The sequence below is a fragment of the Penaeus japonicus genome, unplaced genomic scaffold, assembly GCF_977035675.1.
Source record: "Penaeus japonicus unplaced genomic scaffold, GWHDUDI00000001_assembly GWHDUDI00000026, whole genome shotgun sequence".
In the NCBI taxonomy this organism is placed as follows: domain Eukaryota; kingdom Metazoa; phylum Arthropoda; class Malacostraca; order Decapoda; family Penaeidae; genus Penaeus; species Penaeus japonicus.
Genome location: NW_028234428.1, coordinates 28,315,348 through 28,340,347, shown reverse-complemented (window position 1 = coordinate 28,340,347; position 25,000 = coordinate 28,315,348). Strand labels below are relative to the sequence as shown.

The 25,000-nt window shown below is 43.0% G+C and overlaps 3 protein-coding genes across 18 annotated transcripts in view; 2 read left to right on the top strand and 1 right to left on the bottom strand.

Annotated features, from left to right (window-relative positions):
* The window catches only part of LOC122257917 (uncharacterized), a 164,530-nt gene extending 153,203 nt beyond the window's left edge, over positions 1 to 11,327 (top strand). For 4 of the 5 annotated variants that reach the window (XM_086552235.1, XM_086552233.1, XM_086552237.1 and 1 more), the window contains 4 exons: positions 184 to 3,853; positions 4,298 to 4,504; positions 6,850 to 7,077; positions 7,697 to 11,327. In XM_086552235.1, coding sequence (XP_086408361.1) covers positions 329 to 3,853; positions 4,298 to 4,504; positions 6,850 to 7,077; positions 7,697 to 8,596 — 4,860 coding nt within the window. In that variant the 5' untranslated portion in view covers positions 184 to 328 and the 3' untranslated portion in view covers positions 8,597 to 11,327. The remainder of the gene's footprint in view (positions 1 to 183; positions 3,854 to 4,297; positions 4,505 to 6,849; positions 7,078 to 7,696) is intronic. The other variant, XM_086552238.1, reaches the window with a different exon arrangement.
* Positions 11,328 to 13,339: 2,012 nt separating this feature from the next.
* HINT1 (histidine triad nucleotide binding protein 1) lies at positions 13,340 to 19,692 on the bottom strand. Of its 3 annotated transcripts, none has more exons than XM_043023499.2 (4): positions 18,729 to 19,692; positions 15,269 to 15,502; positions 14,576 to 14,648; positions 13,340 to 14,035 (listed from the first exon to the last, which is right to left on the bottom strand). In XM_043023499.2, the coding sequence occupies exons 1-4, from the start codon at positions 18,837 to 18,839 to the stop codon at positions 13,944 to 13,946; spliced, it is 510 nt and encodes a 169-aa protein (XP_042879433.2). In that variant the 5' UTR covers positions 18,840 to 19,692; the 3' UTR covers positions 13,340 to 13,943. The 3 variants fall into 3 exon arrangements, with proteins under 3 accessions (XP_042879433.2, XP_042879434.1, XP_086408371.1); XM_043023500.2 differs by lacking the exon at positions 18,729 to 19,692 and adding an exon at positions 18,540 to 18,695; XM_086552245.1 differs by lacking the exon at positions 18,729 to 19,692 and adding an exon at positions 18,250 to 18,431.
* Positions 19,693 to 19,813: 121 nt separating this feature from the next.
* The window catches only part of subdued (anoctamin 1), a 54,012-nt gene continuing 48,825 nt past the window's right edge, over positions 19,814 to 25,000 (top strand). For 3 of the 10 annotated variants that reach the window (XM_086552243.1, XM_086552240.1, XM_043023494.2), the window contains exon 1: positions 19,814 to 19,931. The gene's annotated coding sequence lies outside the window, so the exon portion shown is untranslated. Of the gene's footprint in view, positions 19,932 to 20,121; positions 20,260 to 25,000 lie in introns of those variants that run through there. The other 7 variants (XM_043023493.2, XM_043023491.2, XM_043023489.2 and 4 more) reach the window with 3 other exon arrangements.

The following is a 25,000-nucleotide window of genomic DNA, read 5'->3' as shown; positions in this document are numbered from 1 at the left end:
ACGCCGCCCTGTGGAAGGCTGCGTCGGCGGCGCCAACACCCAGCCCTCGGGCGTCGGCCTACGCTAAGGGGCGCTGCCTACACTCGCATGACGCATCGCCTTCCGAGACCCGGTTTAGATGCGGGGCGAGGAACTCTCCTAACGGCGTCGATGACGTGTCTCATCTCTTCTCCTTTCTTCCAGGTGCCGGCCCTCACGGACGACCTCACGCCGTGAACGGACGCCCAACGACAGAGGCGGGTCGTGGATGTGTAGCAGCTGTGTGTCCCCTCCGTGATATGGGGCGTGGGCGTCCGAGGCGCGGGCGCGAGTGAGGGCACCCATCACGATGCCCATGGTGCGGCCCGCTGGTCCGCCCGAGCCTCGCAACCACGCCCGTGTAGTCCGCACTGAGTCCCTCAAGTCGGAGCGCTCGGACAAGCGCGTGTCCTTCAACAAGGACGTGGGCGTGAAGCACATCCCACGCGGCCAGAAGCCGCAGCAGATCAAGAACAACCTGGTGCGCGCGCCGCAGGAGGACGAGTGGGCGCACTGCGCGGCCGTGCACCGCGAGCCCGTCAACTTGTCGTCGCGCGAGCTGGAGCAGCAGGCGGAGGACCTGGTCAAGCTACTAGACCACGTCAACTGCGACACGGCCGGCGCCGGCCGCGCTCACAACACGCGCTCGCTCGACCGCCCCAAGCACAAGAACAACAAGAACTTCGCGCACCACCACTACAATAACGTCATCGTCAACAACGTGCGCAACAACGCAGGCCCCAAGAATACAAACGTGCTGAACGGCGAGCCGCGAGGGCGCCCGCGCACGCTGCCCCCCGCCCGTACCGCCAACCCCATCAACCGCCGCATCAAGAGCGACGTCAACCGCGCCGCCCACCCTTCCCCGCAGCCCCTGCCCAACGGCGGCCCGCTCGCGCACCGCCACCGATCAGCTGACCACCTGCCGGACTCCGACCTGGACTCGCCCCCGCTCACACGGCGTCCGCACCCCCTCGCCGGCCACAAGTCCGTGCCGGACCTCAACACCGTCTACTACGACAACAACGAGGCGCAGTCCTACAAGTACCAGCACCTCGGAGGGCGCGACCAGGACCCGGTCATCGGCTACAAGTCGGTCGACTCCTTGTACGACCGTGATGAGCACAGCTCCAAGCTGAACCGAGGACAGAGCGCCGGCTACAAGTCAGTGGACAACCTCACCGAGCACAGCCAGGTGTCGGGCGGGCGCCTGCAAGGCTTCAAGTCCGTGGGTCACTTGCCGACCACCACCTTCTCCGACAGCGACGACGCTGACATGTCGCGGCCCAAGCACTACAAAACCAAAGTCGGAAACATCATCAAGAAGTTCAACGCGGAGGCCGACGGGACGCGGCCCACCAACGTCCTTCTGGAGACGGAGATGGACATCAGCCCGCGCGGGACGCTGGAGCCCGACCGCTTCCGCAACCACAACAACAACCAGCCCTTCAGTTACACTGGCAGCCTCCCGATGGCCACCGTGCAGACGGTGCGGCGCCTCTCGCCCACCCGCGACCTGCCCCCCCGCGCCTCGCCGCCCCGCGACTCCCCCCCTAGGGACACCCCCGTCTATGCTCAAGTCAACAAGAGGGACGCGCGCGACGCCGAGAGGAACTACCGCAACGCTCGCCAGGAGCGCGAGTACTCGGCCAAGATCATCATCACGGACGACGACCACCGGCCGTACCAGGACCAGTACGAGGAGCATTTCCGCGACGCCCACCCGAAGAACCACTACCAGGAGGACGACGACGCCTACGAGAGCTACCAGGTGCCGGAGGACAACCTCAAAAGACTCCTGCACGAGGACATCATGCCGGCGCGCATGCTCAGCTCCGAGGACCTGCTCGAAGAATACAAAGAGCAATCCAACAACAACATCAACATGTCGTCCGTCGGAGTTCAGACCGACGCCCTGCCGAAGGCGCCGTCGAGGTCCCGCAAGGCGCACAAGAACTCCTCTCCTTCGCCCACGCGGCAGCATCAGTCGCAGCAGAAGCAGTACCAGGTGAAGACGCAGCACATAAAGAACGAGCAGAAGCATCACCAGAACTACCACTACGAGCGGGAGCCCGACCACTACCCGAGCCCGAAGCACCACCAGCGAGGAGGCAACATCCACAACAACCTGACGTCGGCGACGCTGGTGCGGCAGGTGAACCACGGCTTCGGCCGGACGGACCGCTCGCCCTCGCCGCCGCTCAGGAGGCCACAGGCACGCCAGCCGCGCAGGAACGTCGTGCCTCTGCTCTCGGACACTTCCGACTCCGAGGCCGAACACCGGCGGCGGACGGTGGACCCGCTGGCCAGAATCAGGGACCAGGTGATGCAGCGGGAGAAGCTCCAGGAGGAGGAGGAGGAGGAGGAGGAGGCGGCGAGAAACGGGCGGATCGGCATCAAGGAGAGCGGCGTCATCCCGTACCGGCCGGAGGAGATGATGCCCCTCACCATCGACGAGGTGGACGCCCTGAGCCTGGTCATGGAGGACACCGGCAAGAAGTCGCTTGTGGTGTCCAACCAGTCGCAGTCCACGTCCGTGACGCGCACCACCAACCACCGCTCGCGTCGCAGCGAGACTGTGACGGAGCGCGTCCACTCGCAGCCGCACAAGGACAGCCTGCCGCGGCCGCAGAAGCCTCCGCGCGAGAAGAACCACGCCATCCGTGAGGCGACGCCCACGAGGGGGCACAGGGAGCAGACGCCGACCCGGGGTCACAGGGAAACAACGCCGACCCGGGGCCATAGGGAAACAACGCCCACGCGCGGACATCGGGAACCCACACCCACACGCGGACACAGAGAAACTACACCTACACGCCTACCCAGGGAGGTGACGCCCACGCGGGGACACAGGGAGACCACGCCCACGCGCGGACACAGGGAGACCACGCCCACTCGTGCCCACAGGGAGGGCACTTCGTCCCGCCCGAGAGAGCAGCGCAAAGATCCTCCCACGATGGAGAGGAACAGGAAAAATAACTTGGAGAAGGAGCGCGCGGCGAAGGCTTCGAAGCAGAAGGAGGAGAAGAAAGAGAAGAAGAAGAAGAGAATCAAGATCAAGTTCTTCTACGACCCCCGCCCGCAGGACGAGCCCGACGTGGACCCGCTGGCCAAGTTCACCGAATTCCGCGGGTCGTCCTCCGAGGAGCGGCCGTCCCCGCGCGACGAGCGGCGGCCGGACGACGCCAAGGAGGAGTTCCGCCACGAGCGAGCGCAGCGGGACGAGTACCACCGGAGCGAGCAGAAGGAGGTGCGGGAGGACAGCCGCCCCCGCCGAGGGCTGCCAGACGTCCTGGAGGACACCACATCCCTCAGGGACCGACGGGGCTCTCGGGAACAGCTAAATCGGTCTCGCGAACAGCTGAGCAAGTCCCGTGAGCAGCTGAACCGGTCGCGCGAGCGGCTGGACCGATCACGCGAGCACCTCGACCGGTCGCGCGAGCGGCTTGACGCGACGCCGCGCCAGGTCCGCCACAGCAGCAGGGACGTCCGCGAGACGAAGACGAGGGAGGTGTCCGTCGACACTCACAACGGCTACGGGACGAAGCGCCGCGATTCCAAGGACTCCCGAGACTCCCGCGACAACCGCAACCGCGAGGCGGCTCGCTCGCGCTCCCGAGACGACCTGGCGGCTTATGACGAGTCGCCGGACGAGCGACGGACTGATCATGACGACCAGCATCGCGACAGGGACTACGACGACGAGAACGACGAACGAGGCTCGCCCGACGGCAGGCCCGGAAGGAGTCTCAGCGACAAGTACCGCAGCGGCCCGCTCTACGACCCCCCCGAGCCCGAGGACGCGCCGCCCGCGGAGCTCATCCCGCACACGGAGGTAAGGGCGCCGCCGAGGCTCCGAAGCCCAAGAGGGGCTCACGGAAGAGGGAAAAGGTTTCCTTTTAGATTAAGACTGATTATAACGGAGGAGATAGATGTAGGGCAGTTATACACATGATTTATGTATGTGTATGCATACAGATAGATAGATAGATAGATAGATAGATATAGATATATACATATATACATTTATATAGATTATATATATATATATATATATATATATATATATATATATATGTATATATATATATATATATATATATATATATATATATATATATATATATATATATATATATATATACATATATATACATATATACATGTGTATGCACGCATATACGTACGTATATAAATATGTACGCATAGAGCCATGGCGCTAAAAATCCCTCCACGGCCGCAGCTAACCACAGCCTCCCCCCCCCCCCCACACCCACAGGACGAGGAGAAGCAGGAGAAGATCCTGCGGCAGCGGAAGAAGTTCTTCTCCGTCCTCATGAGCGACGGACGCAACAAAAACGCCAAGACAAAGACAAATGAAAAAGCCACAAAGACAGTCAAGACGAGCAAGAAGCCGCCCGCTCCTCAGCCGTCCGCCCCGCCCACCGCCCCGCCCACCGCCCACGCCGAGAAGGCCAAGAATCAGGTGAGAGGAGAGAGAGGGAGAGGGAGAGGGTGAGGGTGAGGGTGAGGGTGAGGGTGAGGGTGAGGGAGAGGGAGAGAGGGTGAGGGAGAGGAGAGGGAGAGGGTGAGGTAGAGGGAGAGAGGGTGAGAGGGTGAGGGTGAGGGTGAGGGGGAGGGGGAGAGGGGGAGGGAGGAGGGGGAGGGGGAGGGAGAGGGGGAGGGAGAGGGAGAGGGTGAGGAAGAGGGAGAGGGAGGGAGGAGGGAGAGGGGGAGAGGGAGAGGGAGAGGGAGAGGGGGAAGGGAGAGGGTGAGGGGGGAGGGAGAGGGAGAGTGTGAGGGGAGAGGGAGAGTGTGAGGGGAGAGGGAGAGTGTGAGGGGAGAGGGAGAGGGAGAGGGGGAGGGGGGAGGGAGAGGGAGAGGGGAGAGGGAGAGGGGAGGAGGGAGAGGGAGAGGGAGAGGGAGGAGAGGGGAGGGGAGGAGGGAGAGGGGAGAGAGAGAGGGGAGAGGGGAGAGAGGAGGGAGAGAGAGGAGATGGGAAGAGGGAGAAGGAGAGAGAGGGAGAGAGAGAGGAGAGAGACAGAGGGGAGAGGGAGAGGGAGAGGGAGAGAGAGAGGAGAGGGAGAGAGAGAGGAGAGGGGGGGGAGAAAGAGAGATAGAAGAGAGAGGGAAAGAGAGAGAGAGCGAGAGGGAGGAAAAAGGGATAGAGGAGAGAGAAAGAGAGAGGGGAGAGGGATAGAGGAGAGAGGGAGAGGGAAATAGGGGAGATTGTTATTATTATTATTATTATTATTACCATTATTGTTGCTGTTATTATTATTATCATTATTCTCCTTCTTTTCCATCTTATTCTTCTTATCCTTCTTCTTCTCCTCCCTTTTCTCCTTCGTCTTCTTCTGTTTCTCCTTCTTGTTCTCTTAAATAGCTAAGTAATGCATTGTGTAACATGCAGCTGAATATACAATTTGTATTTCATAATATTTGTTATTACTTTTCCAGCTTTGATTACCTATCTTAAAAAAAAAAATGATGATAATGTTTTATGAATTTTACGGAATCCAAATATAGATCCGAGGTACCATGCGTTTCGGTAACTTCTTGATGGTACCCCGGTTCAAGTACCTGCGAAAAAAAAACGTACCGTTCTTCATTATCTGTCTTTCCTGCTCAACACTCTCTTTATTTCATATATCTATCATATATCTAAACAGAAGAAAATGGATATGTATGGGATGACTATTATATTCTTTGAGATATATATAGAATTATAATACATATTTCATTTAGTCATTGGACTGGATCATTCAGAGTATTCTAAAGTCGTTCTAAAAACCCCGCCCACACCCCCCTTTAATTTAATGCCCCCTCCACTCCCCTGCCCCTGCCCCCCTCCCTCCCTCCCTCCCTCCCTCCCTCCCTCCCACGCCCACCCCTTTCTGTCCTGTTTCCAATCCTCTGCATGACCGCATGATGACTATGGCTAACCGCATGTCGGGCTCACCAATGTTGAGGTCACGTGATCCTTATAAAAAAAAAGAAGAAAAAAAGGAAATGATAAAGAAAATGAAAATGTATGGACTTCAGGTATCCGAGAGGCAGAATTAATAAGTTTTTTCTTTCTTTTATCGGGACAAAGAGGCAGAATTAATAAGTTTTTTTATCTTTTTTTCTTTTATCGGGACAAAGAATAACTAAAAAATGTAGAATACAGAATATGTGTATACATATATATATATATATATATATATATAAATATATATATATATATATATATATATATATATATATATATATATATATATATATATTTATTATACATACTCACGGGAAATTATTTTAATTCGTCATGAGATTCGTGGATCTTATATGGATATCTATACATGGTCCTTGCCTAGACCTGCACGCATTTTCACCACCATGCCTCGTGCAACACCGAGTTCATTTTCTTGTAATAGAGTATGATCTAGCGAGGTTATTGCGAGATATTTCATATTTGTTGATCATTTATTACTTGTTATCATTGGCGTTATTTTGCCAAAGTCAAAACGACTATAAACACATAATTTCTTTTCCGTTTGAAAGTTTATATTGCATTGCCCATTTATCAAAATCGATGGAAGTTGTGTTGCCTTCTTGAACATTCCTTATCCTCGGGGATTTATGGCTAGAATGTCCCTTGGATATGTGTCCCTTGAATACTTGTCCCTTGGATATCTGTCCCTCGGATACCTGGAGTCCCTGAGCGCGTGCAGGAGGAAGTGTGGTCGAGAAGGCCACGTTCCTGCCATGAGGCGTCGGAGCGCCCCTCCGCCCTTCCCTCCTTCCTCTTCCCTCGCGCCCTGACCGCTAACACAGCACACGTTCCTCCAGACTCCCGCAAAGAAGAAGCCAGCAAAGAAGAAGCGTGCGTGGCCGTGGGCGTTTCTGGGGCTGCGGGGGGGCGGGGGGCGGGGAGCGTCCCGGGCGGCACCCCCGGGTCCTGGCTCGTCCCGCACTGGGCCCTCGCGGATGTCGTCCAGGGCTTCCTCCCGCGCCTCCTCCCGCAGTTCCCACCGCCCGCGACGTCCCAGTGTGCGAGCCTCCAAGATCCGTCGTGAAGTGAGTCCCTTCGCCCTCCTGCCCTACCTTACTACACCCACGCTGCCTCGCGCCCTCACGCCCTCACGCCCGCACCTCCTTTCACACACATGTCCTTGGCTTTACCACACTTCGCGTCCCTTGGGCTTTCTTCCATTTTCTGGCGCCTTGGCTTTGATTTGCTTTTTCAGGATTATATCATGCTTCTATCTTTCATTCTTTGATGCTTCTTTTTACAACCAATTCTCTGGATGTAACGCGTCACTGCTTAGATCTGAGACAAGTGTTCCTCCACTCCCATAAACTCGTACATACTGCTTTCGCTGCAGGTGCTTTCCCAGTCTTTGTTTTCTTCATTTTTTCAGCTTCTAGGAGTGGCACTCTAACAACACGGGACCAGTTAGTAGTGGCAGAATATTAGCGGCTTGTCTAGGTTTGCTGTAGCCATTGCACGCGAGCAGAGGTGCGAGCGCCCACAACAACGACAAGGAGATATGACATAGGCACATTCCCACGTACACATACAAGCCCACATATGCCCGTTACAGTACTAATGGTGATGATAACAGGTGTAGTGCGGTTGTGGTATAACCGGTAAACGTGACCTTATTTAATATTTCCTAACGCCGTCCTCTTGCAGGGCCAACCGCTGTGGTTCAACCGCGAGCGCGACGAGGAGGCGGCGGAGGCAGCAGCGCCGCCGCAGTGGGAGAGCTCGACGCTCAACCGCGCGGAGCTGCGCGCCAAGAAGGACGCCCGCCAGGGAGACACCGGCGGCTTCTCTACCGTGCAGCGCCCCAGCACGACACGCAAGTACTCGGCGGAATCCTCGGCGTCCTCGGAGGCGCCGCCGCCGCCCAGGGTGGCTCGCACGACCAGCTTCAAGCACCGCTACTTCGGCGACACGGACATCGAGAGCAGCCATGGCATCGGCTCGGGTCCCGCCGTGCCCGACTACCGCAGCCTGCCCAACCGGTCGTCGCGGTCCGCCCACAAGAACGCGGGCAAGGGCAAGCGAGCCACGAGCGGGCCGCGGGGCGTGTCGCCGCCGTCGGGGGTCGCCGGGTCGGCCGGTAGCTCCCTGCAGAGCAGCGAAAGCGAAGTGGACAGCCACGGCGGCTCGCATGCCTCCCGCGCTTCTAAAGCCTCGCGCGTGTCCACGGGCTCCAACCGGTCCGTGTACCTGCACGCCACGGCCGTCGCCGACATCCCGGTGCGGCGCGCGTCCGAGGAGGCGCCGAGCGAGCGCGGCGTCAATCGCCAGAGCAAGAAGGTATCGCGCTCCTTCTCGCTGCTCGCCCCGTGGAAGCCGCGTCACTACCGTGAGAAGTACGAGGTGGAGTACGACAACCGCGAGGCGCGCGACGCCCGCGGCGAGGCCAACAACAGCAAGGGCGCCCTGCCCCCCCGGCCCCCGCGGCGCCCTGCCAACGACTCGCCCGACAGCAAGAAGGTCAACCGATCTCAGAGCATGTACAAGGACTCCCGCCTGGCCGGCTGGCTGAGGCGCCGCAGGAACAAAGAGGCGAAGGGCATCTGACGTCAGCCGACCCTCGAGGAGGACTCGGAGTACCTCTGAGCCCACCACGCGCCGCAGCCTCCACAGCATTCCTTGGGCGTCTCGGCAGTGCAGTCTGCCCCGGGCTAACCAACGGCAGTGGCCGCAGCGCCGCCGGTGCCACTCGGTCCTCACGCCTCCCACTTTTTGACTTCCAATTCGCATGTCATAACTTTCAACCATGTCTCCCTTTTAACATATATATATATATATATATATATATATATATATATATATATATATATATATATATATATATATATATATATATATATATACGTGCCCCATACTCATTAACACAGATGCTGTCATAATATTGCAAATAGGCTTGATTCGTCAATAATGTTCACTTGCAGCTTTATGTAAATATGTGTCTCTAACATGCTACAGCTCTATCCTGTTATATAACTACTGCGAGTTATACTACAGGATTCAAAAGGTTTGCTCTCGAGACGCGGTCCATTATCTAATGCCAGTCCAAGTATACCAATTTCTCAGAGGAAGAGGGGTCTTCAGAGGATTCTCGTCCTTACGACCTCCGTGTACAAGGGCGGTAATGGATGTCCGAGTCTTAGATGCTGTTACAGAAGACTGGACTAGCAACACAGATTCCCTTTCTTGAGGAATGTCGTGGAGTTTGCTGAATAAGGAGTTGGTGCTGCCGAGGGAGGGATAAGACGTCGCTTTCGTTTTGTCTTTTGTTTTTTGGCGCGTTTTTTTGCTATTTGAAATGGCACTTAGTCGGTCTTATTTTCTTGTGTGACGAATGTTTTGGGAAGCGCTTTCTTGAAAGATTTCTTTTAATGTTTATTATGATTACCTTTCTTGCCTAAATTTGATGTGTCCGTGTGTGTGATATATTTGACAATGAAATATTCTGTAATGATATTTGTGAAAAATATATATTTGGTGTACTTAAAGATATATATACTTGTATATTATATGTGTCAGTGACAATCGGTGGATCTTTTCTAAGTTTTACAAAAAGAACTTTTTAAAAGGTACTACGTCTTCAAGAGAAAAAAATTTCCGTATGTCGCAATAAAGTGACTTTGTGAAAACAGAAAAGTGAAAGAAAACTATATGAATCGACGTTCCGTGGAAAAAGGAACTCGAAATATTTCTATAGATACTTTTTTTTTTCAATTTTTGGACCTTACGGAATCCAAGAACGAGATTAAGATTAAGTTTAAGACAAAATATTGGCTTAGTAAGCCATCCACACTGCAGAAAAATGGTGCTGAATGAGATTTATATGAAAGAAATAGCTTTGCGGTTCACATTGTGTTGTTTTTTTTATATATAGAGATACATATAAATATTTTTCTAAGTGAGCTTCTTGCCATGAATGCATCTCAAGCTTGTATACCCTTTAACCTAAATAAAATATAGGTTATTGAGGGTTAAAAAAAAAAACATAACATTCCCTTTATATAAAATGTGTTTGGAGATCCTCTTACAAGGTATTGTTATTCTTCTAAGGCAAGGAAAACCATTAGCAATGTGAGACCAAGTTATGTATTGACTCGTGGGTTTTCTTTTTATTGTTGTTTTTTTCGACACCCACCCGTACCATTCTTGTTTTTATTTCCCACAATCCCTTTTTTCCTTTTATTATTACTATTATTATTATTATCATTACTATTTTTATCATTATAATAATCATTATTATTAATATTAGTAGTATTATGATTATGTTTATTATTATTATTATGATTATGATTATTACTATTATCATTACTATTATCATTATTATTATTACTATTATTATAAATTACAGAGAATCCCATCCATTTAATTAGTGTGAATACTGACTTAGTCCGATATATGTGTTGCCATATGAGTCAGGTACACAGGAGCGGTATAGGAGAAAAAAAAATAGCTTTGACGTGTTCATTAAGAATAAACATCACTATTCATCCAATAGATCGACCCTCCTATCTATCTGACAAAATCATCTTGTATATTTAAGATTTATACTAAAGATATAATCAAAAAGATATATGATTGATTCTTGGATTTTTAAAAAAAAGATATATATATATGAATAAGAAGATACATATTATAGATTTTTTTTTTTTTATATCATTCACTCCATATGGTCTGTGTTTGTGTTGTTATTGGTTTCATAGTCACGGATTTTATAAGATGTATGATGCAATGTAAAGAGAAGTCGTCTTCATGCATATTTCTTGCAATGATTGATATATGAGATGGATAGATAGATGCAATTGGTTAATCATTTGCAATGGTTGGTTTTATTTTCAAGCCAAAGGAAAATGTTGCTGATTTGTGAACTGAGTTTGTGATAAGCAGGTTATTAAGTCGTTTGGCTGTTTAAAGATTATATTTTTTAAATGAACGAAGACGAGTTAGATGTAACGAGTACATCAACAAACAAGATGAATATAGAGAGAAAAACGAAACGGAGAAGAAGAAGAAGATAAAGATAGTGAATGATTCAGTTAAAGGAAGAATGAAGGGCTACGAGCGCACAACTCAAACACAGACCATTACAATACACGTGCTAACAATCGTGACTGGATCTGTATATTGTCTATTTTTTTCGCAACAGCTATGGTGTCCTCGCATTGTATTTTTCAAACCCATTGTAATTGCATAACACACTAAGTTTTTTTTACATGTTCATTTGCTGTCTCAATGCCAAAAGCGGAATACATTGTAAATAATCATAATAAATATCTTAACTATATTTTGTTTTTTTATTGTTACTATTCCTTTTGTTTTGAGTCTGGTTTTCTTATTATTTTATGTATTTACTCAGGTGATCCCATATCTCAATCTTCTCCTAATTCACCTGGTGATTAAATTATGCATCCTTTTTTAGAAAAAAAAAAATATTTACTTTCTATCCAAATAAGTAACAGTTGAAAAATGCATAATATTTTTGCATAATATTCAAATCGTACCAAAAAATGTCTGAAGCTGAAAATATTATTATTCTCTCTTAGCTACCTATTCACATAAACATACAATGCGTCGGGACAATAACATCTTGTTCAATTGAGCATCGTTACATGTTGCTGCGAATGCAATGAATTATCAAATGTATGTAACAAAGCTGAAAAAGGTTTCATTTACTATGTTAAAGTTCTTCAAGATCTTTTCAATATTCAACATGGTTCCGAAATTTGCCAAAGAAAAATAAGTATAGATTCATTACACTCGTACGTTAGATTTATCCAGCAACAAGTAGATAAATCAATAAAAAAAACTAACTATGAGTATCTTGAAAGTAAATGAGTGTCCAATATAGTGATATGAGTGGCAACAATAAAAATAAAAAGAGGAACAATAAATTTGTATCTAAACCTATATTCATGTATAATGCATAAGGGAGACACACACAGAAAAGTAGGCACAAGGAACCGATATTCGAAGTAGATAAATTTTTTATTTTGAGTATGGTTCATGTTACTTTCACCATTTACATAAATATGATAAAAAGCCTCAACAATTCAACTGGATTCTGAACTTCTACTTCTTGTTTTATGCTTAAAGAATGGCAGTTTCTTGCTTTCAGTATAAATGATAAACACCGTGCTATCACGTAGGGGTGGCCTAGACTAGACGGCCCTCGATCAGTGCTCCCTCCTCGAACTCGTTACACCTTTCAACATTCAACTCAGTAGCTAAAGGATTGATGGTCTACAATTAGGCAGGTCTACTTGGCCGGGTTAAGCGATCATTTTGCTTCTAGTCCTTAAGAAATCAGCACCTGTTTACTCGCGCTCTAATACAAAACCTGGGATCGTACCCTTCCAAACCAATGGAAAAGGTTGTACAGGACGCCTGACATATCCCATCGGGTCTTTCTCAATGCCTTCCTACTGTCCTATTTTACTGACAAATTACAGGCTGCACCTACCCATTCCTACACCATCAACATCATGATTCTCAATACTATTGACTCTCGTTCGTCATAAATACTAACTACTCGAGTTTGATCCGACATCCTCCCCCATGTCATCACATTAACTAACAATCCCTTTCCTACCAATCTTACCTCCTATCTAATTACGCAATGCACTCTCGGGTCCATATGGGGTTAGTCGCACACACCTTCATATGTATTCTAATTTAAATAAATCGCAATCCTATTGGATAGTATTCAACACTCATCAGTTTTTACACCTGTCTTCCTCCAGTATGAAATACTTGCTTTTGGGTCACCTACCGTATCTAATAATTTTTTTCGCTTTATGGGCTTTTACTATTTATCTACATATTACTATCTTACTATTTATCTACATATTACTATCCTCTTTTAAAGAGACGGAGTGACCCACTGATCACTAGCTATTGTTTTCAACTTTGAAGAACCTTGCCCTAGACAATGTCTCCTTTTGGTCACCCTTTTCACCACATTCATATTCACTAACATATATATTACTCTCCTCTTCTACTTTCCCCATTATCGACTGCAGACACTCGAGAGAGTGATAATACCTACTGCTTCCTTCACTTTTCTTCCTACATCAACCCTTACATCAACTCTTTCCTTTCCTCTTTAGTTGCAGGGACGATTACAAAATAGATTTCGAGCCTTCTAGCTCTAGCCACTTGATGCAAAGATAGTGGGGAACCAGTGCACATCTAAATGTCAGGAGGACAATTTCACAAGTCACATTTCTTTGAAAATAAATGTTATGCTTAATGAGAATATTCATGAAATGATGCAATAGGACAACATAAAAAAAAAACTTTATTACTTATCTTTATTGGAACACAATTATAGTCACAGTTAAAATCAGCAAACTGATTGATATCTCTGCTTGCCTACAAATCATCAACCGTGGATTACAATACAATTTCATTGGTTATCCACTGTGTATAAGTTTAAATTATCAAACAAATTATAAACAAACATAGTGACTAATTATGTTTCATTAGCTCATACAGTAGGCCACTTATTGATATGCCACCTTTCTGATATTAAATTTCAGGGCACAATTACTAGCAAGATTCAACTTGTAAAGTGCAGCAACAAACTTCAAGCAATTATTAAATTATGTTCTGGAAATTACATTACACAGCCATTTCATATGGATAACTGCTTAAGATATAATTAAAACACCTATGTATAAATATTTCGGTATTCATTATAGGGCACTTTCCATCTACAGCCAAAGTGGAATTATTTGACAAACGTGCAAATGCAATTGACCAATAAATAGTTGCGTCATAAGCCTGAACGCACATTACCAAAGTCTCACTACAATTAACAATTAAAATATGATCATTTTTAGGGTGTGATTCACAGTGCAAAAAGTGGCCCAACTGTATTCAGCATCTCCAGTGTCTTGTCTTAGCCAGGTGGCCAGCTCATCTGCCGGCCTCCAAGTATGTGAAGGTGGAGGTGGTACACAGACTGAGCACCATCTTTTCCATTGTTGATTACTGAAAAAGCAAAAGGCAATCACTCCTAAGAAACCAAGAGCAGCTCTTAATCAATATTATAAATCTTAGTGACAAGCCTGTTAACGGAAACTGTCCAGGATGACCTAAGGGCAACTGCATCACTCGCAACTATTAACCCTATGACGACGGTGCGTCACACCCGTGTGACACAGCCAAACTCCCGATGCCGGGGCGTCAAGCCAGTATGACGATTTTAATGCAATATTGCAATCGCCCGGCATTGGGGTCTTCGCGTAGTGAGTGCCCCGTCGGGAAAGGGTTAATGTGAAAGACAAGCTCCTTCACAAAATTCATATCTACTGTCTGCCTGGAGTACATAAAGAGACCTATCTATAAAGCAGACTGGCATAAGAGTAAATAATGTGTGAAAATGTACCTGATAGATTATCTAAAGAACTGAAGTTTCCTAATAATATAGACGACTACATTGCCATAACATTAGTAGCATAATGTATTTGGCTTATATTCATGATCACTAAATAGATTTTATTACAAACTATATTAGCAATTCCCACTTACCTATCCTAAAACCATTGTCAAGTTTTTCTTGAGCCGCTACCTTGTTTGCAGTTAATAGAAGATGACCAAGAAGCTGAAAAAAAAAAATATCAAATAAATTATAATTCTCTCTCATACACTCACTCAGTCTCACACATAGTTAAGGCAAGCCATAATCAAAATTAAAAATAAGAGTAAAAAGAAAAGAAAGAAAGAATAATACTGGATAAAACAAACATGAATATGCTAAATAAAAACATAATCAACTACATTAATTCACATAGGCTATTTATCAATAAACTTGAACAGCAGCTTCAAAAAAAAAGAAGAGTAATCACACTTCTCTTGAATTATAACACAGGGAAGAAAAATGATGTCATTAAAAACTGTGTTATGTCCAAAACTTTCCAAGTACAATGACCTGATAAAAGCATATTATAATGATATTTTCTTGAATATAAAACTACCATGCTAATCTGAGATCATATACCGAGTCTAACCTCAACATTAAATTTTTCAGATCTTTATTACTTTCCAAACATCATATTTCTCACTAACACTGCATTCTTTTGTTAATCTAATAAAGACCATCTGTCCTTCCTCTACTTCTGGGAAGCAACTGATAAGTCTAAATTCTAGAGGTTGCACTGCAATGCTCTTCAAATATATTGCAATGTTGCCAAAAGAATCAGCAACTTATACTACGGTTCTTACAGCATTATCTTCTTCTGTAGCATCGGTGAGCATTGCCAGCCTCTTCTTGGGAATTACGAGGATATGCGTTGGTGCCTGAGGCGAGATGTCACGGAAGGCCAAGCACTTCTCATCTTCGTACACAATGTCAGCTGGGATAGACTTGTCGATGATCTTATCGAAGATGGTGGGTTGGTGTTTGCTCTCTGAGGACGCAGCCTTCGCAGCTGCCACCTCGTCACTCATGTTGCGTACCTAGAAAAACAAAACTTATTTGTAGAGGTAATGTAAGATAATAGTAACGTCAATGGAGGACCAACAAGGTATTTGTAGACCAACATGAAAAAACATTTTCTTTGAAAAATTAAACAAAAGATTTCAATTGATAATAATGTACCCATGGACTTTTCACAGTCAAAAGAAAAGACAAAAAAGTATTACAAATAAAATTAAAACATCTTATTTTAATTTCCTATCTTAGCTTTTAACAAATCTGTTGAAGATTTTTGAGTTCAGCTCATATAACATAAGACAATGGATACTTGGCATCACCAGTATTGTTATGGCTTTGAAACTAGAACTAAGAGATGCATAAAATTGAAATACTAGGATTGATGGACTGATTATTGAAAATTATCTGGTGTGTCAACATCTTGAAGTACAAGGAATCAAAACACAATATAAAGAAAAATGGCTCAACATTTTACTGATATATAATGCAAGTAACAGTGTAAAGAAGAAAGCCAATAGTATTTAGATCAATTAAAGAATCCAAAAATTCTCTTAGGAGATTTCAATGCACACCTTCCTAGCTGAAACCCATGATTAACCAACCAACAACAGACAATTTAGGCTCCACCGGGGGTATTTCGAAATGCACAAGCCTAATACAGCAGGCCATTCATCCATTGAGGTGGCGGCCAGCTGACACGCACTCCATCAGCCAGAATGCCGGCCATGCAAAAAGCCAAGATGTGATATCATGTCACTGGTGGGAAGACTAGCCAGACCATAACATAATATCACATCATCTGCAGTTAACCCTATGATGCGGTTGGTCACACACGATCGTGTGACAGCAAACTCGATGCCGGGGTCGTGTGGTGGTGTGACGATTGCACGCAATATTTGCAATCACCACACTGGGGGACTTGGGTCTTCGCGAGCCGAGTGCCAAAAGGAGGGTTAAGGGATTAAGTAATAAAATGGGGAAACACACACACACAAAACATATATACATACACACACACACACACACAATTCAATAAATGAAAACCTTGCTGACACAACCAGGACAAATAACAAGGAACAACCCCAAAACAAATAATGAAACTACTCTAAACTAAGTTACAGGTTCACCTTCAATTAATCACAGAGATAAAAACAGGACCTCATCTAGGAAGTGATCAGCTGACAATAATTGCAAAAGATACCAATTATCAAAATTACTAAAACTACTTTAACTGTGAAGGGTGGGGGAAAAATTGTAAGCCAAATCAATCTTGTTGGAATCAATAATAATCAATAAAATCAACAATTATCAAAAAAGAAAAAATGCATACAATAAATGGAGAAAAAGGCCCACCAAGGATATCTAAATTGAATATAAGAAAGTACTAACCAAAGCAAGACAAGCAATTTATAAAGAAAAGGGAGACTCTTGAGAAAACTTCTGTAAAAATGTGCTAATTACCTGGGATTTAAAATTCAACTTAACAAAAAGCAAAATAATGTTTTAAAGACTAAAAGATAATGGAAACTCCAAAACATAAAATCCTTTGAGAATTACCACAGATCAACTCCCACAATACCACTAGAAGCATGAACAAAGACGACACCGATAATATACAATGTAAAAAAACAAGAATGCATCCATTTAAAAAGGAAATTTAGAAAAAAAAAACTGCATGGAATGCTAATGAAAGAACTGACCATAAATAGCATAAAAATATTAAAAAAAAGAAAAAAAAGGAGAAAAACAAATATACAGATATGTACACAATGAAACAAATTTTAAATTGAATCTAGTAAACCAAACTTAATGGGCAGTGCCCTAATAGTATGACATTTAAATCAGTTTAGATATAACTTTTACAGATATGCCCCAAAACACCCCACATCAACTGATACAACAATCCTATTTATCAGAAAACACCATACATCAAAAACACCAATCAATTACATACAGAAAAAACAAACAAACAAACAAGTCTCAGCAGCCATAGACCTACAAAACAAAAACAGAACAGTGCCTATAGTGTCAGAAATATCCTGTCTAATGGCCAGTTGGCTCCCTTGGGCGCCATGACAACAGTTTACCGGAATATTCAGATCATACTTGCCGTTGCAAATTAGAGAATGTAAATGGATTTTGCATACAAGATCATAAAAAAAAAGAATATTTACATGACAATTCCATCTCTACCACTGGCACTTAAGCCACGCCTGCACATCCACCACTAGCCTCCATGGCTTCAATGCTCTGCAACAACCAGCAAACCTTAATCAATTAGTTTCCGGCAAGATTGGGTAATTAGGCCTCCCTGGCAATTTAGTGTCAAATGTGGAACCTGATTAAGATCAAGACTGATAGAGTGTATGTTGGTTGGCAACTGATGCATTCTGCATAATATGGAACCAACACCCTGGCACACACATCTATATTCAATCAATACTAATAGCTCATAGAATTGTATTTTGCTTTAGATTTTCACTGATAGCATACTACTTTAACAAATAATGTAGGAAATACAAGTAAAACTACTCAATTAATATAACTATTATGACAGTTCAACAGGAACTCCACATTTCAAATTGCAATGTGCATTCAAGTGCATCAACACATTTCAAATATAACTCACTGAAAATCCTCATATTTCCTACAAGTTACAAAACTTGTTTTCTACAATATCATTATAGGTGAAAATATTTTGTTTCTTTCCCACCCTTTGCTATTATATACCAAGTTGCATTTTATCTTATCATCACATTTATTTACGTACATGCGCTTCGTCCAATCTGTGCAACGACATCAATCAGACATGCAATCTGCCACACGAACAATAACCCGGTATGTATGGCATTAACACACAATAGCTTCAACACCCAACATTCAATATGCCTCTGCAATCAACAGCAAGGCATCAATGGCATTCGCACTGTCACGCAGCCTAACCGCCGGCACTCGACAACCTTCAAATCTCCCAGTTTCCTTAAGTTCAATAAAATCACGTTAATAAAAGCTCGCAGTAAATGCCATATATCCACAAGCATCCTCCAGTGCCTCCCTTACCTCGTGACACTCCACAGGGAGGAAAATAAAGGAGAGGGAAAAGAGGAATGAGGAGGCAATGCTGACCGCCGCGAGGAAACACACGGCAAAAAATAAGCGACCTTGCATTCTCCAAGGCTTTACATTCTAAAGAAAGATCATTAGGTAACCCCCTATGGCCCTCCCTTTCCCGAGACGCCTTATAATTACCAACGTCAGCCGAATGCGCCTGACAACACTCCCACGCGAGGAGGAAAGAGTCTGCAGGAGTCTGAGGGATCCTTGGCGTCTGGCACAATTCCTTAGCAATAGGCTGGCCATCGTAATCCGAGAGGTTTAGACGGAAGAAAGGAAAGCCGGGGGAGACTGGTGTGATGCTTGTTAAACGTCCTGATAATCAATAGATGGCGCTGTGAGGGCGATTCGTCGTCTGTCTCTTTACATCGGTGACGTCATTTTCAGTTTATATCTATGATTTATTATTATCATTTTTTTTACTTGTTCTCGTGATGTTTCTCTTTGGTGGTGTTACTTTTGCATTGTGTTGATTGAAGGAGTTTTCTGTTCACATGGGTGTGATCGCTTTCTTCTGATGTTCTTTATGGTAAATGGGTATTTTTCTCTTCATGTCGATAATGTTACCATAAGTGACGTTACCCTTGGTTTATATGGATAATGACTCTTTCTCTTTACACTAGCGATGTCATTTTCTTTATACATCGGTGTTGTCACTTTCTCTTTGTATTAGTAACGTCACTTTCTATATATACTGGTGACGTCACTCTCGATGTCAGTGACGTCTTCATTGTACATTGGTGACGACATGTGACTAAGATTTTCTCCCCACGGTCCTCTTGTATTTGGTTCATTGCGGAACAAAATACACCCCCTGTTTATTTGCCACCAAATACGATTTACAAATAAACCGATGTATTGATTTAAAAATAGCTAACCTTTATTAAGTGATGGAATTGACTGAAAAATAAAATAGTTTCCCAGTTCACGTTCTCTTCCATGAGTTATAGATTCGCTCAATAGATGACTCTGTAGTCCGTTTCAGCATCATGTTACATCCAGCGTGAGGATGCAAACTTACCCTTCTTCCGTATATAGTCTTCAATCATAACGGCATGGCACATAGTTTCCATAAGAGGATCCAGGGTGGTCGAGGGAGAATCGGGTCGCCAATCACGTCACTAAAAAGAGGGTTGGAGACACTTAAAAATTTTGGAGACGATTTTGTCGATTCTCTTTTTTTATTAATTGGAATCGGATCCTATTACCGTTACGAAATTCGCTTCGTCTATACTCCATCTGGCTAGAATGTTGTTTTCCACAAGTCCTGCGGTTTCCCTGTAATCGCCCCTCAAGGCCGTAGGATTTCTCTTGGCAGCAGCGGTCGCATCCTGGCAGGTGAGTGCAGGCTCTAGGGCGTCGACGATCGTCAAGCCGCCTGTTGTTAGTGTCATTTGTAGGAGGAAAGGTGCTAGGAGGGAGAGCCGCTCTCGGCCCATCCCCCTTTTCCATTTGCTTGGATAACCTTTAGTCTTTCCCGAGAACTCCTCACAGAGGAGTCCTGTGACTCACCGCCGGCCTTGAGTTAGACTCACTGACTCGGGAAGGCGGAAGCACACTCAGTTGACCAGGCACTAAAGACCCAAATGGTTCTCCAAGTCCTGTGTATGTGAATTGGGAGCTTAGTAGCCTTAGGTTCATCTACTAGCAGACAGCTGAAAGGAAAGTATGAATGACTTATTTTCTTTTATGTGTGTCTGTTTGTGATTTTATTTTTATTATATTGAAATGCAGTGTTTTTCTGTGTTAATGTGTATTTGTAGTGATTGTGGTGTAATTTTCAGTTTCACAAGGACATTAATTTTTGTTTTCTAAAAATGTATTCTGTTTATTTGCTTCTATTATTTGTTTGTGTATGGTTGTTCTTGCAAGAAGCTCTGTAGGTCTCTAAAGGCCAGTCACGACTGATGTCTCGTAAGAACTTGCCTTTATTATTTTTATATATGTCCTAATTAGCAATCTATAGTTATTCCGTCATCATTTCTTGTTTTTCCGTGCCTGTTTTAATTTGATAAATATATCTTCAATTTGATTGCTTTTCTAAGAGGATGGTGGTTGTGAAACTGAAGATTACCCAGTTTTGAATGCTTATTATAATATAAAACAATTGAGTTATTTGTAAATTTACCACTATATTTATGACTGTTATTTAAGTACTTAATTGTTTATTTTCATCATCTTATAAAAAATGTATCATAACCAACATATAACATTAACCAACTCCTGCCTAAACAGCCATCTAATAGATATCGCTCTCATTCTCCTTTTGAACACCTATTGCAAAAAGAATTATAAGTCGTACATATCATATATCCTGAAGGGAAATGAGAAGGCAAATTTGGGGGTTATCATAACCATTGGGTATAGTGTCAATCAGAGTAATAGTCATAGGATTTGTTTAGGGGAAGGATAATCTGGAAGAGAATCTGCAACTTGATCATTCTCATGTAAAAAAAAATAGCAAATTATATATATATCATGGAAGGTTAGTTTGTCTTGAATGGGTTTAAGTTTCCAACTATTTTAAAGTTTGTAAGCTTGCTGATACGTTTCTAATTTTAGTAAGGAGAGGAATTAAGAACGTAGACTGGAAAGTTGTTAATTGGATTAATAATTCCAAAAGTGATCACAGATGGAATAGCCAGGATATGCTAAATTTTGATTGTCGCATAGACCAGAGATTTTTCCTGGAGGAATAGTGTCTATAGGTGTGGCTGTTAGGAAAGCAATAGTAACCTGTAGTTTAGGGAAAAAGTTATGGGAAGAAATATTAGGATTTTTCATTTCATTCATTTGATTAGTAAAGCATGTTAACCTGGTAATTTAATGATATAACGTATACTTTTCTTAATTGTTGTTTAGGTTGATATGGAATACAAGGTTTAGAAGCTATATTTTATGTGATAAACCTCTGTCCTGAGAATGGTTGTAGGTATCTCTTCAAAGAAATACAGCTCTCTTTGCTATAGCATGACACTAAAAATATGATGAAACTAAATGTAAACTAACATTACTGTTAATTGATACTGTACTGTGTGATGCAAATATGTCCTACTGTAGCAAGAAGACCTGTTTTGTATTACAGTTTCAGTTTTACATTATTTTGCTGTCTTTATGAATTGACTATAGTATTTGTTATAAACTGAAGTGGACTTTTTGCTTCTCCAATATGTTATTAATATATTTTATCAACTTCTTCAGCTAACAACCTTGGAGAAGTAAAGAGTACCATTGTGTTTAGGTTGTAAATTAAGGGGTAAAAGCATTATATGGGGAAATCATCACATTTCTCTTCAGTGTCAAGTTCTCCACCTGTTGATTTAAACTTTTCATGATTTGAATATATTTTGCAATTCTTTTGATGTACATTTACCAATAAAGTTGATGAATGTTCACAATATTGATGGCTGTAGGTAACTTATATCATGGAAGAGGTTTCTGATACTTACATTGAACACTTTACTTACATTCTAATAACTAAACTATATAATAGGTCAAATGAAGTATTTGGATAAATCAAGTAAAAAAAAATGCTGGATAAAATCATTCTTGGAAATATTTTTCATTTTACATAATGTATTTAAATATGTCATTATTGTTTTGACACCAGCATTAGAATTTGTACTGTTAGACATAACAGCAGAAAGAAAAAGAAACTGTCCTGTTAGTATTTTTAACAAAACAGACCCCAAGCTATTAACTAGAACTCTCCCACTTTATCGTAGTAAGTGATCTTGGGTTTCCCTTGCTAGGAATGCCAAATGTCCAAAGATAACTTGAGTTATTTGATCGAGGGTGATACTGATTGTACATGATTGCTAGTATCTGTTCATAAAATGCAGTGTTATCTTTACTTTTAGCTTGTATTTTTCTTTACATATCTTATGTTCTCTTTTGCTCAAGGACCCTAGGTTAATGCTAGTAGATGAAGAACAACACATTATTTAAATCTATTTTGTATGATGTAAGGATTCATATATGCAAATATCATGAGTATTGACTTGATTACCATAATTTGTTGTTTATATTTCACTTCTGAAAGTATACTAAATAATAGAAATAAACTTTCTCTGCTGAACATATAAATCTTCAAGGTTGTGGATTCAGCAACAAATACTGTAACAGATATTAAATTATTGCTGATATATCTTCATTAATTTCATAACTTCCTTAGTTAATTTTGTCAATTTATTTTCAGCAAAGTTTGGAAAGCTTTAGGGATCCTAACTGTAACATGACTTGCAGATTTGGAATATTCTGTTTCCTCTGTGTTTCTAGGGATGGATTGTAGGTCAGAATAATTTGAGACTTCCTTTCGTTTTTATTTTGTTTAATCTATAAAGAGAGATATTTTATACCGTAAAAATCTAGCTTGTAGATATTATGGGATGTGCAAATGCATGATTAAAGGAAAAGTGAAGATGATATCACTGACGACTTTTATTGAATGTGTGATGAGCAGTGCCATTTGTGAGTGTCTGTTGGTTACATTGGAGGCCAAAATGAGGTTAGACATCCTGTCTCATTTTACTCTTACAAACTTTTTACTTTTATCATGTTTCTCTATATTGTTATAAATAGTATAGTCAGTGATACAAAGTGAAACTTTCACTTTGATAAGTTATCTGAATATTTTTTTTATTTTTGTCGCTGTTATTTTTAGGATAGTAGGACCCTTTTACTTTTTGAGGAGAAAGAAAGAGAAATCCACAAGGCTTCATTAGTAACTTATCCAGGGTTCTTTAATACTTTTTGTTGATCAGTTTGGTGATAATGTAGTAGAGGTGCCCTTGGATCCTTTACTGGAGAATTACATCCATCTTGTGTCCTTGTGTTTAATTCAGATATTCATATATTTAGCATTTTTTGCAAGAATCCTTCACTTCTTAGTGTTAGTCTTTGCACTTTATTATTATGATTATCATGGTTAATATAGTTATTATTATTCTTATTGATATCATTATTATCATCCCCCGGTCATCATCAGTTCCATCCTTCTCAGGGTAGCTAAATGGTCTTGTTTTTTTGGAAGAACATTAGGTTTTTTAAAAAGCCCAAATTTCCACTTTAAATATGTTTAATATGTTTAGCTAAATTTATGAGTGAAAATTTTTCGTTAAAAATATATATATAAATTTGATGGATAGATTTTTTTCTGAATGCGATGAATGCATTTAACTGGACCAGTCTATTTCTATTTCCTTTATTTTACGCATATATAAATAAATAACTATATGTACACAGCGAGTATAAATCACTATCTACAAAAAGATGTCAAGGAAACCGTCAGCCAGGCAAAGCATCACAATTGTTTACCATGGGTGAGTTCTGTGTGTCTTTAAGTCTTCTTGTTCGTTTCTCTGCTTGTCTTAATCGGTCTTTCTCGTTTGCTCTTCTGGTTTGGCGCGTGCTTTCTGTTTTGCTTTGTTAACTGTTGACACGCGGTAAAGGCTCCTTACCTATTAACCATTCTGATCAACTCTGATGTTACCTAAAACTCTCTGTAGACTGCTGTCTTAGTAGCCGCTCTCTATTTGCCACAGACACCTTCTGTAGAAGACTTTCACGTGCTCCTTTCCCTACTCTAACTGGGTGGCTTGCTCCATTTAGTTGGTTCCCAGTTTGGTTAACTTCGCAATCGACCATTCTTGAACGCTGCAGATAAAACTGTGCTTTGGGGGTTTTTTAGATTAACTATCTAATCTAGTTTTCTTTAGTTATTATTATTCTTATTGATATCATTATTATCATCCCTGTCATTATCATGTATTTCCTTATCAGTGAGTAATGCTTTGTTTTTTTGGAAGAACATTAGGTAAGCATTTCCACTTTAAGCTTTGAAAATATGTTTAGCTTAATTTTATGTGTGCGTATTTCGAAAATAGTTGGTAAATAATATGTATATTTTTTTATGATATGGATGAATGCATTACTGGACAGCTATTTTATTTCCTTCTTTTACGCATATATATCGTGGTATCTTATGTACAGCAATATAAATCACTATCTACAAAGAGGAAGTCAAGGAACCGTCATCAGGCAAAGATCACTTGAAAACACTCTTGTGAGAATATACCAAATTTAAGTGTTGATGGTTCTGTGTGTCTAACTGTCTTCTTGTCATTCTCGTTTGCTTCTGGTAATGCTATAACTCTGTTTTGCTTTGTGCTTTGGACGCGGTAAAGGCTCTTACTATTAACTTCTGATAACTCTGATTGTTACTAACTCTGGTACTAACTCTTAGCGCAAGCTATTGCTACAGAGGATGTAGACTGCCTGTTGCTCTCCCTACTCTAATGGGTGGCTTGCTCTCTTCCGTGTTTCCAGTTGGACGCAATCGCAAACGACCATTAATATACGCTGAGCTTAAAACTGTGCTTGGGGGTTTTAGTTAACTTCTTAATCTA

What these genes read in the sequence shown, in the direction of transcription:
- HINT1 (XM_043023499.2), bottom strand. Translation starts at nt 18,839, where the DNA reads ATGGCCAGCCTATTGCTAAGGAATTGTGCCAGACGCCAAGGATCCCTC. An exon ending in GGCGCATTCGGCTGACGTTG is followed by an intron (nt 15,503 to 18,728) that starts GTAATTATAAGG and finishes TTGTTTTTCTAG; the next exon opens with GTACGCAACATGAGTGACGA. An exon ending in TGACAATGGTTTTAGGATAG is followed by an intron (nt 14,036 to 14,575) that starts GTAAGTGGGAAT and finishes TTGCTTTTTCAG; the next exon opens with TAATCAACAATGGAAAAGAT.